The 22,054-nt window shown below is 26.2% G+C and overlaps 2 protein-coding genes across 3 annotated transcripts; one reads left to right on the forward strand and one right to left on the reverse strand.

Moving 5' to 3' along the window:
• The first annotated feature begins 510 nt into the window (after positions 1-510).
• LOC113555603 (serine/threonine-protein kinase Tao) lies at positions 511-10,418 on the forward strand. 2 transcript variants are annotated; one of them, XM_026960055.2, is made up of 16 exons: positions 511-960; positions 3,412-3,790; positions 3,858-4,053; positions 4,252-4,404; positions 4,519-4,694; positions 4,764-4,926; positions 5,014-5,201; positions 6,497-6,688; positions 6,765-6,899; positions 7,443-7,624; positions 7,685-7,835; positions 8,046-8,285; positions 9,063-9,275; positions 9,364-9,546; positions 9,847-9,965; positions 10,028-10,418. In XM_026960055.2, the coding sequence occupies exons 2-16, from the start codon at positions 3,485-3,487 to the stop codon at positions 10,137-10,139; spliced, it is 2,709 nt and encodes a 902-aa protein (XP_026815856.1). In that variant the 5' UTR covers positions 511-960; positions 3,412-3,484; the 3' UTR covers positions 10,140-10,418. The 2 variants fall into 2 exon arrangements, with proteins under 2 accessions (XP_026815856.1, XP_026815857.1); XM_026960056.1 differs by having other exon boundaries at positions 5,035-5,201.
• Positions 10,419-10,940: 522 nt separating this feature from the next.
• LOC113556910 (RNA-binding protein NOB1) lies at positions 10,941-12,140 on the reverse strand. The gene has a single exon (XM_026962131.1). It carries the CDS (start codon positions 12,013-12,015, stop codon positions 10,978-10,980), a length of 1,038 nt encoding a protein of 345 aa, XP_026817932.1. The 5' UTR covers positions 12,016-12,140; the 3' UTR covers positions 10,941-10,977.
• Between the last annotated feature and the right edge of the window lie 9,914 nt (positions 12,141-22,054).

The raw sequence follows: 22,054 nt of genomic DNA on the forward strand, positions 1-22,054 counted from the left end.
CTATCATGAAAAAATAAAAAAGGTTTTAGAAAAAATAACGGATGTTTAAGAAAAAAATTAAATAACACGGGTACTGAAAAATAAAGTATTTATACTTTGAGCATATATTATACATGTTTACAGCATTATAATTTATAAGTAAAGTATTATGATAAACTTTTGATTTGATAGTTATGACAATAATAATTAAAACATTTATTTTCAAAATAATTCTTTGATTTTAAATTTCCAATCCAATTTCAATGGATGCGATGCGCAGAAGAAAGTAACTCGATCAAATGGCGGATGCTCGAGTACTTAGCACCTACGTACTCGATGATTAGGTACGTGTCCAGTGTCGATTATCGTCAGATATGGTTTAAGACATTTATAAGTCAAAATTTTAAATTTGTCCAAACATAGGGCGCCTCGTAAACGTACACCCACCCGCAAAGAGTGCAATACAATTAAGACTGTTGACTCCGTTGGGTTGGTCGCACTGCGCTTTCGCTCATTGACGAAAAGTCTGGATCGATCGTGTTCACTGTTCCATTTTTTATTAATAATAATAATTTTCACTCTTTTCATTTTTTTCTATTATTATTTTTTACCATAATTTTAATTACATTTTCGGACTGTTTATCGACACCTTATCTCTGTGTGTGTGCGTGTGTTTTTCGACTGTCTCTGCCCTTAGCCTGTACGTATGCAGCGTATAATATCACATATTCGCTGTTTGCATTATCGAAAACGGATGACGAATCGGTTTTCAACGGAATTGGCCGTCCGGTAATATATAATAATAAAACAGAATAGAAATATGCAATAATAAAACGCTGTCCGTAACACTGACAGCGACGAAGAAGTCGTCTGCCTATTCTGTCGTTATCTTACGTAGTAGGTACGCGTTATCGATTTCGAGAGACGACTATGCCGAGGAAAATAAAGCGTTTGGGTCTGCTTTGGAAAACATCGTCGCAAGTATGTACTTATTTATAATATGCTGTATTTACTACTTTTTGTTTTTGCATTTTTAATTGTATTAAATAACAATAATATATTAATATATTTTTATATAGCAACAGTTGTTGTAGTGAACTGTGTTATGCTAATTGATAAAATGATGGTCAAAACTCGTTTGATATTGATTGTTTATTGTTTGTTTTTACATTTTATGATTTAACACAAGCATCAGTCATAAACACCTCCTACTTCTACTACTGAATTTTCTGTCACAAGCAATTAACAGTAAACTCTGGTTAACACTCACAAACAGTTATACCTACCTATTGTCTAATTAATCAATGACAATTCATTAACTTATCTATTGTTGAAAATTTTTAAAGCCCTATTTGGCATGTAAATGGTTTTCGAGACTTAAATATGTTGAGTTAAAAAAAAACTATCATTTGTTATGAACATAATTTATCAACTGATAGTATACCTATTATACTTACATATATATAATACATATGTATTAATATTGATTGTTTTTTTTTTTTATATGTAATAGTTTGCACTATAAAACATCTAATATTCCAACTTATTCTCAATTTGTACTTTTTAAATTGATTATAAATAACTATACATTTTTTTTTATCAAATACAACGATCAAATATTAAATCATTGCATTCAAATGTTATACCATTAATATGTAATGATAACCAAAAAAACAATTATTTTCTACTGTAGCGGATTTTGAGGTAAATTTATTCTTTCATAATAAATTTATTGCACTACCTAGTTCATTCAATACTTTTATATGGGAAAATTCTAGAAAAAATACTAATATTTGAGTACTTTCATATTTATAAATGTGTGATTTCTTTTTTCCTATGTAAAAATATATAGATATATACAATGTAATTCAACAACCATGCTCACACATTTTTATCTTTAACAATATAGTTATTTTTAATAATTACTAATTAGAAACCATTAATATATTATTTCTAACTTCTTTGGTTAAAATAAATTTTTGGAAGTTTTATATATACTTAAAAACTATATTTTTGTACCATTTAAGGTGATATGTGGCAAGCAGTATAAGTTTTTGATTATTAAATAAGTATTGCACTTATAATATATTACTCAATTATTCAGCAGATAATTTATTTTTTAATGTTGATATATGTAAATTCAAATTCAAATGACTTGTCTCTGATTTAATAGTTATTTAACTTTTTTTACTTAAGATAATAATACAATTATTTGCTAAATAATATTAACAACTATAGTCTCTTATTATATTTTTAGCTTTGTAACTTATTGCTTTATTATAATGGCTGACATAATAAATCTTCCAGATTATTTTACAACAACTAGAACATAATTCATTTATTTGAATATATTATTATATTATTATAATTATACATCATTTTTGTAAAGCTATTATTTTTTATTCAAGTATTTTTAATAATTTTTAATTTATTAATTATTTTAAGAAGTAATTCACCAACAATTGTGCCAAGTAAATTTTGGCTAAACATAAATTCATAAACTTAAAATATACCTATTTATTTATGTACAACTAATTTTTTTTTTTAAGATAATAAAATATGACTAAAAAATGTAGTTTAATTTATATGTTTTGATATAATTTATACATTTTTTACATACATAAGAGATTTTTATTTTAAAATATTAAACCAAGTTCTATTTTAATTACATCTTAAATGATTTACTTAAAATTTTTTTTATTTTTAATTAAAATTATTACTTTTATTATTGATATAAAGTATCAGTGGCTATGACATCATGAATAAATAATTAATTTAAGTGAAAGAGACACATACCATATTCATAAGTATATTCTATATAGTATTATAGTGCTATAAACTAACATCAATTTACCATCTGTAGTCAGTAACTACACTATCCTATGCAATATTAATTGTTAATCAAGTCACATTTAACTCTGCCAGCATTGGGTGACTATTTTAATTATTATTCTTAAGAATACCTTAAGGCTTATGCTTATATAAACATATTGTATGTATACATCATAGCATCTCATAGGTAGGAATAATATTTTCATTTTATTAGTTTTTTTTGAGGTTATAGTTATTGAATTCATTGCTATGATAGTATATGATCATTATAATACTACCAATTAATAATTATTGGCTTAATTTATTTAAATAAACAAATAAAATGATACATTATTGTTACTTTAAAGTAAGTTAAAGCTAGTTTATAATAATAATAATTGTTTAGCATTATTCAAACATTAATTGAATATCAAAGTTAATAATGAAATTTTTATTATTTTTATCTAATACTACACATAAATTATAAATGCAAGAATTATTAATATTTTTTAGATTATATGTATTTTATAAGTTGTTATTTTGTGATACATAAAAAATATATATACCTAATATAATTAAAATGTATTCATCTATTATTTTCTATTATTTATATTTTTTCAGATACTATATTATGTATAAAATTTTCATTATACATTAATATTTTTAAAATATTTTGATAATATACCATATAAAAATGCCGGCAATTCCAAGGCCAGGAAGTTTAAAAGATCCTGAAATAGCTGAACTTTTTGATAAAGAAGATCCGGATAAAATATTTGAAGACTTAAGAGAAATTGGTCACGGAAGTTTTGGTGCTGTGTATTATGCGAGATGTTTAGAGAGCAAAGAGATAGTTGCCATAAAAAAAATGTCCTACTTAGGAAAACAAAGTATGGATAAATGGCAAGATATACTAAAAGAAATAAGGTTTTTAAGACATCTCAAACATCCAAATACGATACAATACAAGGGATGTTTTTTAAGAGATCACACAGCATGGGTAATATAATTTTTATAGTTAATACATTATATGTAACATTCTATGTACATAATAATTTAAATTTCAGTTGGTGATGGAATATTGTCTGGGTTCAGCCTCAGATATTATTGAAGTACACAAAAGACCTTTAATGGAGGAAGAAATTGCTGCTATTTGTGATGGGGTTTTGAGAGGTCTTAATTATCTTCATTCTTTAGGCCGTATACATCGAGATGTAAAAGCTGGAAACATTTTACTTACAGAAAACGGCACAGTAAAACTTGGTAATTAGACTTATTCTATATTCTGCTCTTTAACTATTGTTAGTATTTAACAGAAGCCATTCGGGCTGGTTTAGTAGTGAGAATGCATGACAACAGATAATTTTTTATCACTATTTTGTTGTATTCTCTTAAAGTAACCTAACATAGTTTATAAGTAATCATTTATTTTATAATTAAAATATACTGCTTGTTATTTAGCTGATTTTGGATCTGCCAGTACAAAATGCCCAGCTAACAGTTTTGTCGGTACTCCTTATTGGATGGCACCTGAAGTTATATTAGCTATGGATGAAGGGCAATACGATGGAAAAGTTGATGTTTGGTCACTGGGTATAACATGTATTGAATTAGGTAACTACAAATTTATTGTATATATTTTTAAGAAATTACTATTTTTTATATATGTATTTTAGTAAATGTTAATGTGCCAATAAGTTAACTATTATATTGATTAATGTTTTTTAGCTGAAAGAAAACCTCCATATTTTAACATGAATGCAATGAGTGCACTTTATCATATTGCACAGAATGATACTCCTACCTTACAATCATCTGAATGGTCAGACACATTTCGATATTTTGTTGAACTGTGTTTACAAAAAAATCCTAGTGAGCGCCCACCGTCATCTAAACTTTTACAAGTAAGTTTATAAATTAAATGTTTTAAATAATCCAGATAAATATGTAACTTGATTCTTTATTGTAATTAGCATCAGTTAATAACTCGCTCAAGATCATCTCATGTTTTAATTGATCTTATACAAAGAACAAAAGCTGCTGTTCGTGATTTAGATAATCTCAATTATAGAAAAATGAAAAAAATTCTTATGGTTGATTCTTATGAAACTGAGAGTAATGTTGGCGACAATGATGGTAAGTGTAGATTTTTAATAAATTTGTTGTTTCGCATTTAAAAACGAAACAACAAATAATATATAATTTTTCTGTAATTAATGCCAGACAATGCTGATGAACATACAGGCGGAGAGAGCAGCAAGAGTAATAGTATAACTTCAGAACATTCAATACAGTCAATTGGTGTCAGCGCTTCATCGCACAGTAGTTCCACCAATAGTACGCCGAATATGAATGAAATAACTAATATGAGCACAAACGACCACTATCCAACAGCTAGAAATCGCCACAAAGTATTAATATATTATTATTGTTTTAATGCACTGCACATGAACACTATAAATTATCTAAATTTTATTTCATTAATATCAAATATTTCTGTGGGGTATTTTAATGAAATTTCATTGTAGTTTTTATACAAGCTAAATTAAATTAGAAATAATGTAGTTATCATTTATAAATATCTCAACAAATTGTAGTATCAATAAAACTTTGAAACATTTCTATTGAATAATGTATATACATTATAAAAATATTTATCTTGCTTCTTATGATTAATTGATTATTCAGTTTTCAGTTAATTATATATAAAATATATTTATGAGCAATTTAATTTATAAACATTTTTACTTAATTTTGTATTAAAAGAAGATAGTCACTCCAATATTATGACTTACAAACACAAAACAGCATAATTGCAAATTTTAAAATGTTATGTTTAATAATAGACTAAATTGATCTATAATCAATTTTAAAAGTATGAATATTTATTAAATCTCAGGCTTCCACTCTAATATTTAATTTAACTAAGTTAAATAAATTATTTAGAATACATTATATGCTATGTATCCATTTATAAGATATATGAAATGCAACTATGCATTTGGATGAAAATTCTATTCACATTTTTAAAGTAATATAGTGTTAAATAATACCTTATTGCAAACTATTAATATGAAAAAATTCTTCCAAAAATCAATAGATAATTCAATTCTTTAATATTTTATTAGTAATTTCTTATATATTACTTCTTATAGAAAATATTATTTACAAATTATTTTAATTTTTTAGAATCAATATGTTACAATTTTTGGAATTGATAAGACTACTTAACATTTTATCATAAACATGTTGCAGTTATATATAGTGGGGATAGGTGAATAATTTAATCCCTCTCTCCTTGGTCATCAAAACAAAACATTTATTATAAGTAAAAATTGCTTCATGTATAGGTGTACTGTACATAATTATAACATAATAAATAAATTATTATATAATTGTATAGCATGTAAAATTACTTATCCTATACCTAGCCTATTAACGGAAAAATAAAGTGAAATTGTATTATCATTTACAATTTTTAGTTGTTTTGATATCATAATGTTTTTATGGTAATTTAAATATTTTATTTTTAATTCCATGAATTTTTTTTAAAACAAGCCATAAGCACATGAAAAAGAAAACTGAATGATCTTTGTTAATAATACTTAAATATTTAAAAAAATAAAAAATTTAAGTGAAGTGTATAATAAACTTTCATGTTTAATACTTAAAAGTATAAGGTAATAATATTAATATTTTATTTTAGCCATCTAGTAATAATTCTAATTCTATTGTATCCAATGATCATGTGGCTATTGGAGTTCCCAATAATTTTGCAACAATTCGAACAACTTCTATAGTCACAAAGCAACAAAAAGAACATATGCAAGAAGAAATGCATGAACAAATGTCTGGCTACAAACGAATGAGAAGAGAACACCAGGGTGCATTATTAAAAGTAGTTATACTTAAAATAAATTATAAGATATTTGTAAATTTAATATATTCATATATATTATATATTTATGTTAAAGCTTGAAGATAGATGTAAACTTGAAATGGAAAGTCATAAACAGCTCTTGGATAAAGAATATGAAACTTTATTGCAACAATTTAGCAAGGAACTAGAAAAATTACAAATTAAACATCAACAAGAATTAGAAAAGAAGGTAATTTTTAATTTTATAATAATTTTTAGTTCATATTAAAATCATTGTATTATAAGGTATACCGTTTAGTATTTTAACATTATAACTTTCTAAGTGTTGTTTCAGGGTAGTTACTCTCCTCAAGATTTTATCATGTATATTATTTTTGTTTTTCTACGTTCTACACTCATATATTTATTGTAACTGCTACTACAGATTGTATATATTCTAATAAATGTTTTAAAAAAATGCAAAAAACTCTTGATTTTAATGTTGGACAATTTAGCTGAGTCTCAAAGTTGAATACTACATAAATTTAAATAAGATACATGCAGATTATCTGTTTAGTTTTCATTGAGAGTTTAGAATGGTAGTAGTCTAAATAGGTGAAGTCTTGAATTGAGTGTTTTTTTACTTGTATTTTAAGTGGGGACCTCATGTGAGATGTTTCTCAAGTAGACCCAGATATTTAGTTTATATAGAAGATGGAATAAACATTTAAACATCATTTAAAAAAAATTAAATTAAACTAAATAATATTAAATTATAATATTTTTATTGTAGATGAAACAAAATGTTGCTGCTGAAAAGAAAATAATGAAAGAAATTACTAATAAACAAGAAGCTGACCGCAAAGCATTTGATACTCAACGAAAAAAAGATTATAAAACCAGTAAAGAACGATGGAAACGTGAGTTATTATTGGATGAATCCACACCTAAGCGACAAAAAGATGCTGCTTTACAGTTAGTATGCATTTATTATAAAAATTTTGTATATTTTAAAATTAATTCTTATTTATAAAGATCTCAAAAAGAAAATCTTAAACAAATGGAAGCTCAAGAAGAACACAGACTTATTCGAGGTCAAAAAGACTATTTGGAACTTGAAATTAGAAAATTTCGTAGAAAAAGGCTGAATCAATACCATTTATATGAACAAGGATTACTAAGAGAAGTTTGTATTTTTTCAATAGTTACAATTTAATTTATGCAACTAATAAATTTATTTACTATAAATAGTTAAGCAAATGCTTTGATATTTTGTCTATCATTAGTTCTATGTGTAACAATTCTATTTAGTTATTTTGTTAATACATTTTTCCAGAATTATAAGAAACTATAGGAGTCAATTTGTAATTATGTTTAATGTTGTTTGATGTCTTAGGAACTCGGAAAAAGACAACAACAGTTGGAAACTGCTCATTCTATGTTATTAAGACATCATGAAGATACTAGAAACCTTGAAACAAGACAACAGAGAGCTGTCCATGCCTTACGAGCTGATCAAGTAACTAGACAACATGAAACTGAATTGCAGCACCAACATGATTATTGTGCTCGTGCTCATCGTGATTTGCGGAAGAGACATGCAATGCAACTTCGACAACAACCTAAAAGTCTCAAAGTAAGTCAAATATAAATTGTTCAAGAAAGTCAATACCATGCCTGTATATGTTAACTTAATATCATAAATAACTTATCTAATTTATATAGTTAACTTTATTAACAAAGTGAATAGAATGACTTTATACAACTTAGAAGTACTTTATCCATAAGTAACAGATAAATTGACATCTATGTTTACTCACAGGTTTTCTAAAATATTTTAAATTGTGATATTATACATAGGTATTTGTAAATTTCTTAAAATCTCATTTTAAAAAAAAAAGACAGGTCATATTCTTATCTTTTAAGTCAATTTACTTTAATATTATAACTAACTATATAAACTTGGAACTATTCAACTCAAATTTGCCATTAACATTTTTAAGACAATCTCTGAATTCAATTTGTAAGAATCTTCAGTTTACTTACAAGTTTTAGTTAATATTAGTGATAGAGTAATTCCCATTATCGGATTTGTAAAGAAAAATATGAACTGAACCATATAATAATTTTTTTTTTTTAATTTATAAATGAATTTAACCTTACTTTTGGAAAATTTTATATTCACTATAAATATGTAATTTTCCACTAATATCAACTTTAAATAAACTAGTAAGAACTGGTAAAGATATTCATATGAGTTTTATCATTGCACTTAATTTCAATTAGTATGCAATGTATTTAACACTTAATTGTATTACTGATTATATTAATTTATTACTAGATATGACTTAATTATAACCTCAAAAAGACATAATAAATAAATAAATAAATAAATGTGTGTATAATATTTTAGCACAAAGAAATGCAAATTCGTAAACAATTTAGAGAAACATGCAAAACTCAAACACGACAGTACAAAGTATTAAAAGCTCAAGTACTGGCAACTACAACCAAAGAAGAACAAAAAACTGTAATAAAAAAACTAAAGGAAGAACAACGAAGAAAGTTAGCATTGCTTGGAGAACAATATGAACAAAGCATTTCTGAAATGTTACAAAAACAATCTGTAAGTTAAACAATTATTATAACTTTTTTTTTAAATATGTTTAAATTTATTTATATATATATATTACATAATACATTTTACTTTTTAGATACGACTTGACGAATCACAAGAAGTTGAGTGTCATGTGCTTAAAGAACGTTTAAGATATGAACTTGAAATATTAATGGCATATCAATCAAAGAATAAGATGCAAGCAGATGCTCAAAGAAATCGTGAGAAAAAAGAATTAGAGGATCGTATTTCAGTTCGAAGATCATTACTCGAGCAAAAGGTAGGTGTTGCTTATAATTATTAAAATGTATAAAATTTAAGATTCTCAAAATCAAAAGTGACCATTACTTAAAATTAGAAAGTATAGAACTACTAATAAATTTAACTGACAAATAATAAAAGTTTATTTTTATTTAGCAATATACTAGTTATTTCTATTAATTTTGATGTTTTTATGCAGTTTGTATAATACTATATTTTAGAAGAAAAAGCCTCATTTTATATAAAAACTTTATTAAATAATAAATATATATTATTGTTGGTAATATATTTTATCAAAATTTTTTTTATGAAATTTCAGATGGAAATGGAAACAAAACAATTTCTGCAAGAGCGCGGGGAACGTATTCGTCTCCTTCGTGAAAAACAAGAGAGAGAACTAGAACAATTTGATGAAGAGTCAGCCCGTTTAGGCTTTAGGTTAGTATTTTTCTTTGTTTTGTTAATTTATTGTTATTAATTGTTTAATGTGATTATTTTAGTGCCTTAGCGATTGCCGAAGCATCAAGTCTTGAACAAGATAGTTTGTCTGGCAGTGTGCTTAGCCTAGCGCGTAGCAACAGTACTAACTCATTTCATGATGGAAATCTATAGCCTCACATGTTTCTTTGTAAATAATTTTACTATCTACCCTTTCTAACAGCTTTTTAATATTTACACATATCAAAAGTAGACAAATTTCTCATTTAAATTTGATTCTACTTAAATATTTTTTATCATATTCAGTATAAGAAAGCTTAATTAACAGATTAAAATTAACATATTTTCTTGAAAACAAATTAATGATAATAGCATTGTATAATACCATAACATTTTATTTGTATAATAATTATAATTACCTATAGTAATCCCATGATACATTTTGTAGACATTGTTTCCTTTTGTAATTAAATAACGAAAAATGTGAACAAAATGATTTACTTTATATATATTTATATATATTATTATTATTATTATTATTATTGTAACGTTTTTATTATGTACATATATCTATTATAGTAAGTTAAAAATATTTAAATGTATGTGTTGAATGTATTTTATTTTTTATTGTTCTTGTGGATAATTTGATTTTTTAAATTAAAAGTTTACATTGCTTTTGAAGAACATAATAAATTATACAATGATTCTGATGACTTTTTATTATTCAAATATAAATTAGCATAGACTGTAGAACTTTAAATTTTAAACATTAAATCTAATTTGCTATCAGTTTTTTACAAGATTGACCATAAAATCAATATGTAAACTAAATAATAACTGTTTAGTACCAATTGCATCTGCCTATTTCAGTATAATTAGCAATAAAGTTTGATAATATTCCAAAATAGGTACACACAATCGGCACTAAACAATACCTAAAATAAAATTATAGGAATTAAAAAAAAAAATAAATAATTGAAATCATTCAGTGTTTTTATTAACAATACATATTTTATTTCTTACATTTTTTATTGGATTCATTAGGATTTCTTTTCATCCATTGTTTTTGCACCGAACCTTTGAAACCAAGCATTGCAGATTTGGAATAAACATCTTTTGTGGCGAAAGGAGACAATTTAGCTGTATAATCTGGGTCCAAAGCATTAGTTTTAGATTTAGCTAACCTAGACGGTCGTTGATGGGGCATTGGTTGATCTTCTACCAATCTTGGGTTGACTGCATGTTTACCACCTTGTGGTTTGGGTAATGAGTACTTCTTACCTTTAAAACTTAATGGTCTTTTACCATTAATGTACACGCACTGTTTCCCATTTTCATCCAAATACACAGCTACTCGTTTCAAGCATTTGTTCCCACACTTAGGGCAAAACAATCTCGTCATATTTGATGTCAACGTAAAACATCCATAGCAGCGTCTTATGTAAGTCCGAACTTCTTTAATCACACGACCATCTAAAGCAATAATAGAGAGGCCTATTTGTTTGAGCACGTTTTGTACAGCATAATCAGTGGTAATGCATCCCACTTTGGCTTCTTGTTCAGCAAGATCATCCCCATTATTTTTATTTATATCTTTTATATTATCTTCTGTAATCCACCCCTCATTGATATCCAATTCAGACACATCATCACTCAAACGGTCTGGATCATAAAATCCTACAGTATTTTCATTAACCTCAGGCTTTTCAAATATAACTGATTTAGAAATCGGTTCTGTTTTCAAACCGTCTATACCATAATTTTCTTTGTGTATTTGATAAGCCAAAGCTATTACTTTAATATCGGTAACAGATAGATTTGGATAATCACCAGTCTTTTTAGAAAAATCCACAACAAACTGAATGTGTTCAGGAAATACGGTTTTAATGTTGAGTGTGTACGGCAATACTGATAGATCTGTTTTTTGACGTTTATTTGTCACTTCGTTCACCACCTCTTGTATAGTATGGATGTTCACGCCGAAATCTTGAAGCGGAGCTTTGTCAATGAAACCTGCAGTGTCCACGATCAAATGTTCTATTTTATTCATTTTAAATTCGTAAATTCATTGAAAATTGAAGACTACACCAAAAAACTTGTCAGTTGTCACTTCCACAGCACACGTGAGTAGTAAGTACGCAACGAGTGTAAAATCCTCAAGACCAATCACGATTTAAGATAATATTGGCTTAAATCGTGATACCAATTGAATAATTGAATATATTTTGGATGACCAACCAGAAAACAGTGATTACAGAATAACTGATAAGTGTTTGCAGTTCGTAGATCAGTAGTGATAAGCAACTTTGTATGTTCGGTTGCTTATCTTCATGTTACGGGCATCAAATAATATTATATTACGTACTACAACAATAATTATAATACAGTAGAATCCGCTTATTTGGGACACCACATAAAGGGGACAACCGCTTATAGGGACAGATAGTATAGTCCCGAACGAATGTATCGGCTTATTAGTTATTCAGTTAATCGCGACAGTCGGATAATGGGGACAAATAGGTCCCGCCCAATATGTCCCAATTAAGTGGATTCTACTGTAATTATATTTTATTATAATCAAATATTAAATTAGTATTTATAATTTATAGTACTCAGGGGCGGCGCTACACGGGGGCCAGAGTGGGCAAGTTCACTCACCAACATTTGATTTTATCACTCAATTGCCCATTTGCCCCCCCCCTATAATTTAATGTTAAATATATGAAAATATGTAAGTAAATAAAGAAATTATTAATATATAAAATAGTATTAATTACTTTGAAGAATTTTTAGACACAAGTTATACTATTTTAAGTTTAACTGTTATATTCAAATTAAATATACTTCTTTTGTACATTTAGAAATAAATATACTTAATAGAGTTAATACTAACGGCACACTTTATAAAATCTCATACACCAAAAACAATTCTTGCAATACTTTACTGAAAATATGGTATAAAGAAATTAATGGGTGATCGAGTAGCTACTAGATATACATAAATGCCTCACCAAAAAAATGTTCGCCCGGTATCGTCCCTCCCCCCCTCCGCCAATAAAAAATATCTGGCACCAACACTGATGGTGGTACTACTTAATCTATTTCTTTGATGTTATCAATAAAAATAAATAATAATACAATAACTTAATGTTAATGTATTTAATTTAAAAAAAAGTCATTACCATAATTTATCCAATTTACGCAGTGTTGTACCTGTGAAATCGTTTTTTTTTAAGTAAGAATCAATATACCATATTATTTAAAGGACTAGTTTTGTACAATTAACATCAAGTACTATTATAACAATATGTACCTATAATATCGAATTTACCTTTAGGTAAAATGTATTTCTTATTTTAATCAGTAGCCCAATAATTAGGGGGAGGAGTATTTAAATATTTTATTTTTTCTACTTTTCTTAGTTTTTTTTTCTAAATTAAAAAGATTAAAAATGTTGTACAAGGTAAGTTGTTTTTACAACAGTTAAAAAATATCAAAAATACAAAGTCACCATATTTTTTTTTTTTTTGTAGACGTTTGAAGGTCGAATTTGACAAAATTATATATTTGAACGAAATATTATCATAAATATTTTAGTTATTATGTTGAATAAGGTACCTAATTAAAAAAAAAAAGAATAATCGTAAAAGTTTGTTATTTTTCATCATTATGTACCTATATTATATAAATTACAATACATAAAATAGAATAGCAACAATAATGTATGAAAATAATCTCATAAATTATTATATATACACGATGTTCTCGACAAAAATGTGTTCAGTATATGTTATAATATAACATGTATTATTAAAAGTACTCGATATTAATAAATTATAAGACATCGTTAGAAATATAGACTGATACACCAACCACCTCTATTCAGAATTGTTTTTAGAAGGCAATGATTCACATTGAATTCAAATTTTAACACGTCATCCATTACAGTAACCTACTGACTATTACTCAATGACGAGGTACACTCAAAACCTAAATAGCACAGCGACTTCATAGGTTTTTTTCTTTTATTCATATTTTAGACCCGTTATAAATATATACAGGTTATAGCATTATTAATATCGACGCATTCGAACTCATAGATATGACACAAATATGGGCCCGGGGAGGGGTTGTATTGCCTTGTTGGGCATGGTTAAAATGTTAAATATAATATTGTATGTATATAATGCGTATTATTGTTAACGTTTGTCATTTTAATCAATCCAGAAGTGCAGCCATAGCCGTTGGGTGCAGCCGTCGTCTTCGTCAGATCATAATATAATCAAAATAATGAATTCAAATAAAAAAAAAAATTTTATTGTTCTCAAGAGTCCTTATAATAGTTGATATATTGTGTTTATATTAAATATCTATAATAAAACAATCAAAAGTCTATTGTATACAATATATAGAGTGATTCATTAAGCATAATGCCCACTCCTTTTTTTCTTCATTTCGTCTTCAATAATGTAGTTATTTAAAAGCTTTATTTTTGGATAATTTAAAAATTTTTCATTCTCACATTCGATAATAGGATTATTATTCCGTAGCTAATAATATTCAAATGATCTATTAATTATTAAATTATTTATTAACTGGAATTTTATTTTTATTTTTTTGTCATTTTTAGTTTTAATATTTTTTATTTAACCGTCCCATTTTGGAAATAAAAACCATAATCATTTTATTTTTTTTACTTAAGATATTTTTGACTTTTTATTAAAATTGAAACTTTTTTGATTTTTACTTTAACTTGTTTTATTATTGATTATAAATAATCATAACATATAATTTATGTATATTTTATATATTATATTTATTTATATATAATTAAATAAATATATTTTACAAAAATAATATTTTCAATAAATTTTACAAAAAATAAAAATAAACAATGAGTGAATTGTGAGTCTATGTGAATTCTATTTAAATATGAGTTTTATTAAAAAAAAAAACAAAAAAGTAAACCCTCTAAATCTAATAATCTAAACATTCTAAACATTTTTTTTGGTGCACAGATGCAAATTTACTTGGATAGTTGGATATTGGATAATATATATTATAATATTTAGATGAATATTTGAAAATGTAATCCTAATTTCAAATAAAACTTAAAAGTATAAAATGGTAGAACTATGATATAAATAAAATTATTATTTAAATGATTAGAGTTTATATTTCTATATTATAGCTGTCATTTAGTTTTATGTGGTCTAAAAAATATCAGGTATAATACTGGTAACAAATTTTTATTTTATTATTATATTTTAATTTTGTACCAATGATAAATAAATAAAAATATATATAATTAACAATGTTTTGGGAAGATAAAAAATGTTACCATAAAAAATAATTTATATTCACTAGAAAATAAAAATATTATAACTAATTTTCTTGATTTGTTATTTTTTATGTATAAATATATAATCCAAGTGGTTTCTACAATTCTCCACCTCCACCTGCAACAATGGGTTCAATGAAATGTTCAATATAAATCATACTCATAGGCATAACTAGGGGTGGGGGGCTTAGGTAGGCTTCAACCCTCCTATAATTTCTTATAGCCCTATACTCTTCTTTATGAAAATAAAAAGTTACGATTTATGTTCAAAAAATAAAAATGTCAAATTAATGAAGTAAACGGTGACACGGTGTAGGTTTTTGATGTTAAATATTATTAATTATTATATTTGGTATAGTATACATTTTATATTTTTATGAAATTCAGGTATTCAAAACAAAGAATTTTTATGCATTATTGATTATGAATCAATCTAAATTTTACTCATCATTTTTCTAGATAATTTAAATAAATCAAAACTATTATTACTGTGTGGAGGCAATTATGTTCTCATAGACAAAGCCGTATTAGCGCATAGGTATTATAGGCGCTGTGCCTAGAGCCTACGAACATTTTTGGGGCCTACAAATATAAAATGTGTGATTACTATTTGTTTTGTTACAATTATCTTGTTTAATACTTAAATACGTGGGATAAAGAAATATTCGAATTGGCGTAAAATAAGTTTTTTTTTATGGTTTTAACAATTTAATTTTCTATATATTTGTAGACTGAGTAAAATTAATTGTTTTTAAGATTTATTAAAATTATTATCATATAAAAGTTTAGATTTGATTTTTTTTTTGTTTTTAAAGGATTATCATCGAAATTAAACACTTCCTCTTCTAAACAGAAGGTTTTATAATCATTTAAATACTGGACATCGCAGTGCTGTATAAGCGCATAGGAATTAAAAGTACTGTGCCTAGAGCCAAGGCTGCAACTGAAAAAAATTTCGAATGGGGGGGGGGTTCAACGTTTTTTTAAATATAAATACTGACAATTTATAGTCAATTAACTTTATTCATCACTATAAAATATTTCTATTTTTAAAAAAATCTTGAGAGGTTCGGATCCTTGGACCCTCCTCCAGCTACGGCTTTGCCTAGGGCCTGCGATTGTATTAATCCGGGCCTGTGGGTACCTTATTTTACAATAAAACATTTATAGAACTCTATACCCATTAAACATAGCGCGTATAATATACGTTTATAATAAGAATAACTTTGGTGTATGTATATACGTATTTATTATTTGTATAAGAATGGTATAATATACGTTGAAATAGGTTGGTTTTACTGTTGACGATAGGTATAAGCTTATTCGTACATTTTTTGTTAAAAAAATATGTTTACGGTTTATCCGAAAAAAAATTCAAAATCTGGCAACCTCAATACATTACATTTATACGAAAAATATCCATTCTATTCTTCAAAAATAAATGAACTTTACACGGAAAATATCCACTGCATACTCTAAATATATACTAACGTTACATGTAAAATATCACAAAAACGACTTCATACTTACGTAAAATATACGTTGATTAAACACGTACAACTAATGAACTAACGGATACTAAACGTTGAATATTCGTTAAATAGTTATCTTTTGACCTAAATTTATACGTTATACCGTGATTATACTATTTATCAACTTAACATCTACGTGTATTATACGTTAGTTCGTAAATAATAAACGTATAAAATGTTTACTGGGTAGCCCCCTTAACTTAAAGCACTAGTTACGTCTATGATCATACTCAAATGATGAAATTGTAGGTAGACCATCTAACCACCGATAATTGTAGCTTTACAGATAGCAATGCCTTGTCTTAGGTCTCTATAGTTACAAAGGAAGATAGAAAATTAAAATAATAATATATTTAAAATAACAAGTAATGTATTCAACTATGGAAACATAATATAGAAATATAGAGTAAGATATAAGTGGTTAGTGGAAACCTTTGAGGTTTTGAATCATTCCCAAATTCCAATTAGAGCAAATTGACCCCGGCGACGAATTAATATAGTAGGTAAAAAGTATATCAAACATAATAAACCATTTTTAGTACAAAATAATTAATGATTACGTATCTAAAATTACAAGGCAAGTTGAGTATATTTTTCTTTAATAGGTACTTTATTTCATGTATATTTCTATTTTATAAAGAGTTTATCATCTTACTACCTAGTATACAATATACAAATACTATAGTCATAAATTAGTTAAATTTGAAGAACATGATTATACATCAAACGTTAATTTTTTTCATGATTAATACTTAAAAGTAAAATAAAAAAGTATTCAAAATAAACAAAATTATATACTTATGAAAATCCATTTTTTCTGTATAATAACTTTAAGGTATTTTTACAAAAAAAAAATATAATACACAAATAGTATAAGTAAAAAATTATATATTTATATAAATAAATGCATATAAAATATTCTAATGTCAATAAATTTTACTAAAAAAATCACAATTACATAGTATTATAGTATAAATTTGATTTAAGAAGACACTATACATCTACACGTAGATTAGCTATATATATTATATTATAATATCTATAATCTGTATCCGTCCCGCAGACTATATAAATAAATAAATAAAAAAAATTTCAATATTTTATCTTCAATTTTCTAAAAATGTTTAATTTATGAACATAAAAGAGCATATATTGAGTATTTTTCAACTTTTTTAGGATATCGGGAGTAGAAAATTCTCAGCCCCCCCTAAATTCTGCTCTGAATCTATAATAATAATTGTTAACAATTACTCTTCAAATATCATGATTAATTTAATAGAATGAGTAACCGTTTTTCTAACAACTCAATAGATAATAGTCAATACATATACGACATACGATATACCTACACAACATAGAAGTGATCACTGTATGTAAGTATACATATTATGATATTGTCAGTACGACAGTGCCTACACTAATACGTGACGATAGGTCATATTGTTTGCAATATTTATATAATTGATTAAATTCAAAATAGAATTTACGATAAAATGTAACTGTTTTTTTTTTTGTATGGTCGTAAAGGATTATAAATATATAATAATGAACATGCTTACAGCTTATAGACTGCTCATACTGCTGAATATAACTATTCCAATATTATTTTTATTATCGTTATAATTTAAATGTAAATTTGCTTAATCATACCTATCGCTTCTATACATCTAAAATAAATAATCGAGCATTGTACTTGTACCTGCATTACACGCTAGTCTGTTTAGGTAGACATACTATACCATGCGTAATCATTTGTTATTTATAACATCCGGTCAGTCGGCCAAACTAAAGAAATTAAAGGGTGTGGCGTGTATTTGACATTGCCCAAATTTGATGGTCATTACATTATATGCGTATGGAATGACTGAACGATGCATGTATAATTATCTTCTGCTTTACCTATTTTCCGCACATTATAACGCATTGGTACAAATAAATGAATAGTACTTGTATAATATAGCAGTTATAATTATATAATTAAAAATAACATTCTATAACTATAGTTTAATGATGTTATGATGTTTAATATTGACTGTGAAAACATGTATACATATTAGGTACTATATTAGTATATTACATATTACAGATTATTAACTTATTATTACATATTTATGAGTAGATGGTGAATAATACTTAATAGATGTAAGATACACAATATGTACTTACCCACATGTTTTGTTAATATGTAGTACATATAAAATATACATATATTGTTTTTACATTTAAATAATTTTCTGAGAAATGACAATATATTATAAGAAAGGTAACCGTTAAATTTATAGTTCTAGTATAGTTTATCTATGAAAATGAATTCCTGGTCACTAATGCAGTACCTAACTTTAAATTTAAAAACTTATATTATTGTCTATACTGCATCGGCATATATAAATAAAAATGAATACATTATCTATTATTATTTATTAGTCAATATGTATATAATTTCACATTTCCATTTTCCGCTGTAGTATCGGTGGTGTAGTAGAGGGTATACGCGGGTATATGGCGTTTACCCAAAACGTTAAAATTCTTAAATGCGTATAGGAAAGAAAATAAAACAAATACGCGGGTATACGGTCGTAGCCTTTTGGATGATAACCATATTACCACAATTTATTAATAATATACACATAATTTGAACATTTCTGATTTTTTTCAAAATCATAGACTATAAACATTGAATACTACGTAAACATAATAAATTAAGTAGCTAGTAAATACTAGGTAATAGTTACTGATAAGTGATAGTACATGCTTGTCATTTATTACATTTAATTTTATAAAACAAATATTTAAAATTAAATTAATATTATGAGTTATGACGACGGCAATATGGTATATATAAAACATGGGGAAAATGAAATACAACAATTGGACAATTATTATACATCTGTACTAGTACAAGGAATGAGAAACTTTATTCATAATAATACAATGAATGAAGAAATAGTGGAATTAAATATACTAATGTGAACGGGGATTTAGCTTAATGTTCAGATTTAAGGTCTAAATTGACAATAAAAAATATAACAAATCTTATGTTTATCAATATAAATGGGCCACCTCTTAGTATAGGGTAGTATAGGGAACCCAACCAAATATGTTGGAAGCTGGCTGTTGCAACACAGATCGACCGATGATAACCTTCAAGAAAAGTGGAGCCATTAGAAAAGTAAAGTGGAACATTTTATAAATTATAAATAATAAATAAATACATTTGCTATAATGAAATTATATATTATTATGTATTTAAATATATTTATAATAATAGATAAATTTAAGTTAATTATTATATGTGTGGGTGTGATGGGCAGAGCCTCCCACGTATTACATATTTCTCAATTTAGGTGTATACCCAAAAAAATATTTACGACTACACCACTGTGTAGTATACAATACATTTTACCGTAGACCTAACCGTGGTACCTATACCACATGGGCTATACAGTATACACTATGCAGTCATAATATACCTAAATATATATTATATATCCACCACCTACTGCTCTTCGAAAGTCTATTAAACTGTGGCAACCCCGTGGATCAAGAGAGCAAGCAAGTGCAGATACATTAATATACCAAGATTATGTATACTTACAATATATATATATATATATATATGTATATTGTATTACTTAGAAATTGTCGACACAATAGACGTAGATCGAAAAAAAAAACATTGTTTTTTCGTCTTGTATTAAGCACGGTTATTTTTGTTATTTTTTTTTTTTGCTACCGGTACTTATAATTATTTTTACAATTAAATTAATCCGACCTTCGCATCTTTATAACACTCACTCAGCATGAAATTGTACTCATTGTTTCGTCGGCGGCGTGTGCATAATATGTCTAAGCTCAATGATGAATATAATATATTATACGTACCTAGGTATAACACACACTATTGTATAGATATACCTACATGCCTATAGTTGTATACTTACACACAACACATACACCGCTTGTTGTATATAACCTGTTTGAATCATATTATAGTATATATTATAGGTATATTTATAGTCAAATGCACGTTGCACTTAACAAAATAAAAACTAAAAATACATTACACATGACTACATTTCGCACATCGCTCTTTCGAAACGATTCCTATTTACAATTTTAACATACATTATAATGCCCGTATTTATGTATATCCGTTCAACAATCATCGCTGCTGCAATATCCGGACACTTATCATTTTATCAATAATGATCATCAAATATTGTATTATATATACCTACATTTAAATGTTTAATATACAGTATTCACCCACAGATCTATATCAAAATAATTACTATCCACGAATCATGTATAATTGTTTTATTTCGCTTTATTATCGCCAGTATTCAATTCGGTGAGTGATTCTTTGAGGGAGGGGAGGAGTGAGTGACAGAGATCTTCCACAATTTTCTTAAGAAAACTTCTATGGCTCTACTAATTACTGTGTTCATAAGAAATATTTTTTTAACAGACCTGTACATTATTTTATAGATGTAAATTAGGGTTGGCGGGGCGGCAAGAGAGGGCAAACAAGTTATAGAGGCAATTCCCCCTTGGTATTTTGTAAATTAATTTTGAAAATATTATCAAAATGGGATTTTAGATAATAAAATTGTCACTAATGTATTTATTAGTATTAATATAATATTTATTACAGGGGCGGATCTAGACCAAGATAACAGAGGGGGGACGATTTTTAAAGGGCACACATTAATTTTGATAAAGTATTTATTTAGGTGTACATACATATGTTAGTACAGTATTAACTTCGATGACTTAAAGGTAAAATTATAACTATTTGGGAAAATATGTGAATATGTCCATCTCCATTAACTAATAATACTGAAAATTTTGAAGCGCATTTAACTTTGTATTTAAAAATGACTCGAATGGCTTATTTGACAATATTTACTTTATTGATAAATTTTTTTTTTCTATTTCAATGAGTTCTGCTTCGAATGAACTTCGTTTTCATCTCCTCGTTGCCTTAAAACATTTACAAGAAACTGCATTGGCCAAGACAGACTTAGTAACATGAGCACATCATATGGCTATATATGTAACTATGTTACACATTGAAAAAACTTTTAAAATTAATTTTAATACTATTATTGATCAGTTTGATGCAGATTCAACAGAAAGAGATAGAAGATTTCAATTGTCATAGACATAAATTGCAAACTTATAATATTAGGTTTAACTTTTAATATGGTTATTAG

This window comes from Rhopalosiphum maidis, chromosome 1 (assembly GCF_003676215.2).
Source record: "Rhopalosiphum maidis isolate BTI-1 chromosome 1, ASM367621v3, whole genome shotgun sequence".
Classification (NCBI taxonomy): domain Eukaryota; kingdom Metazoa; phylum Arthropoda; class Insecta; order Hemiptera; family Aphididae; genus Rhopalosiphum; species Rhopalosiphum maidis.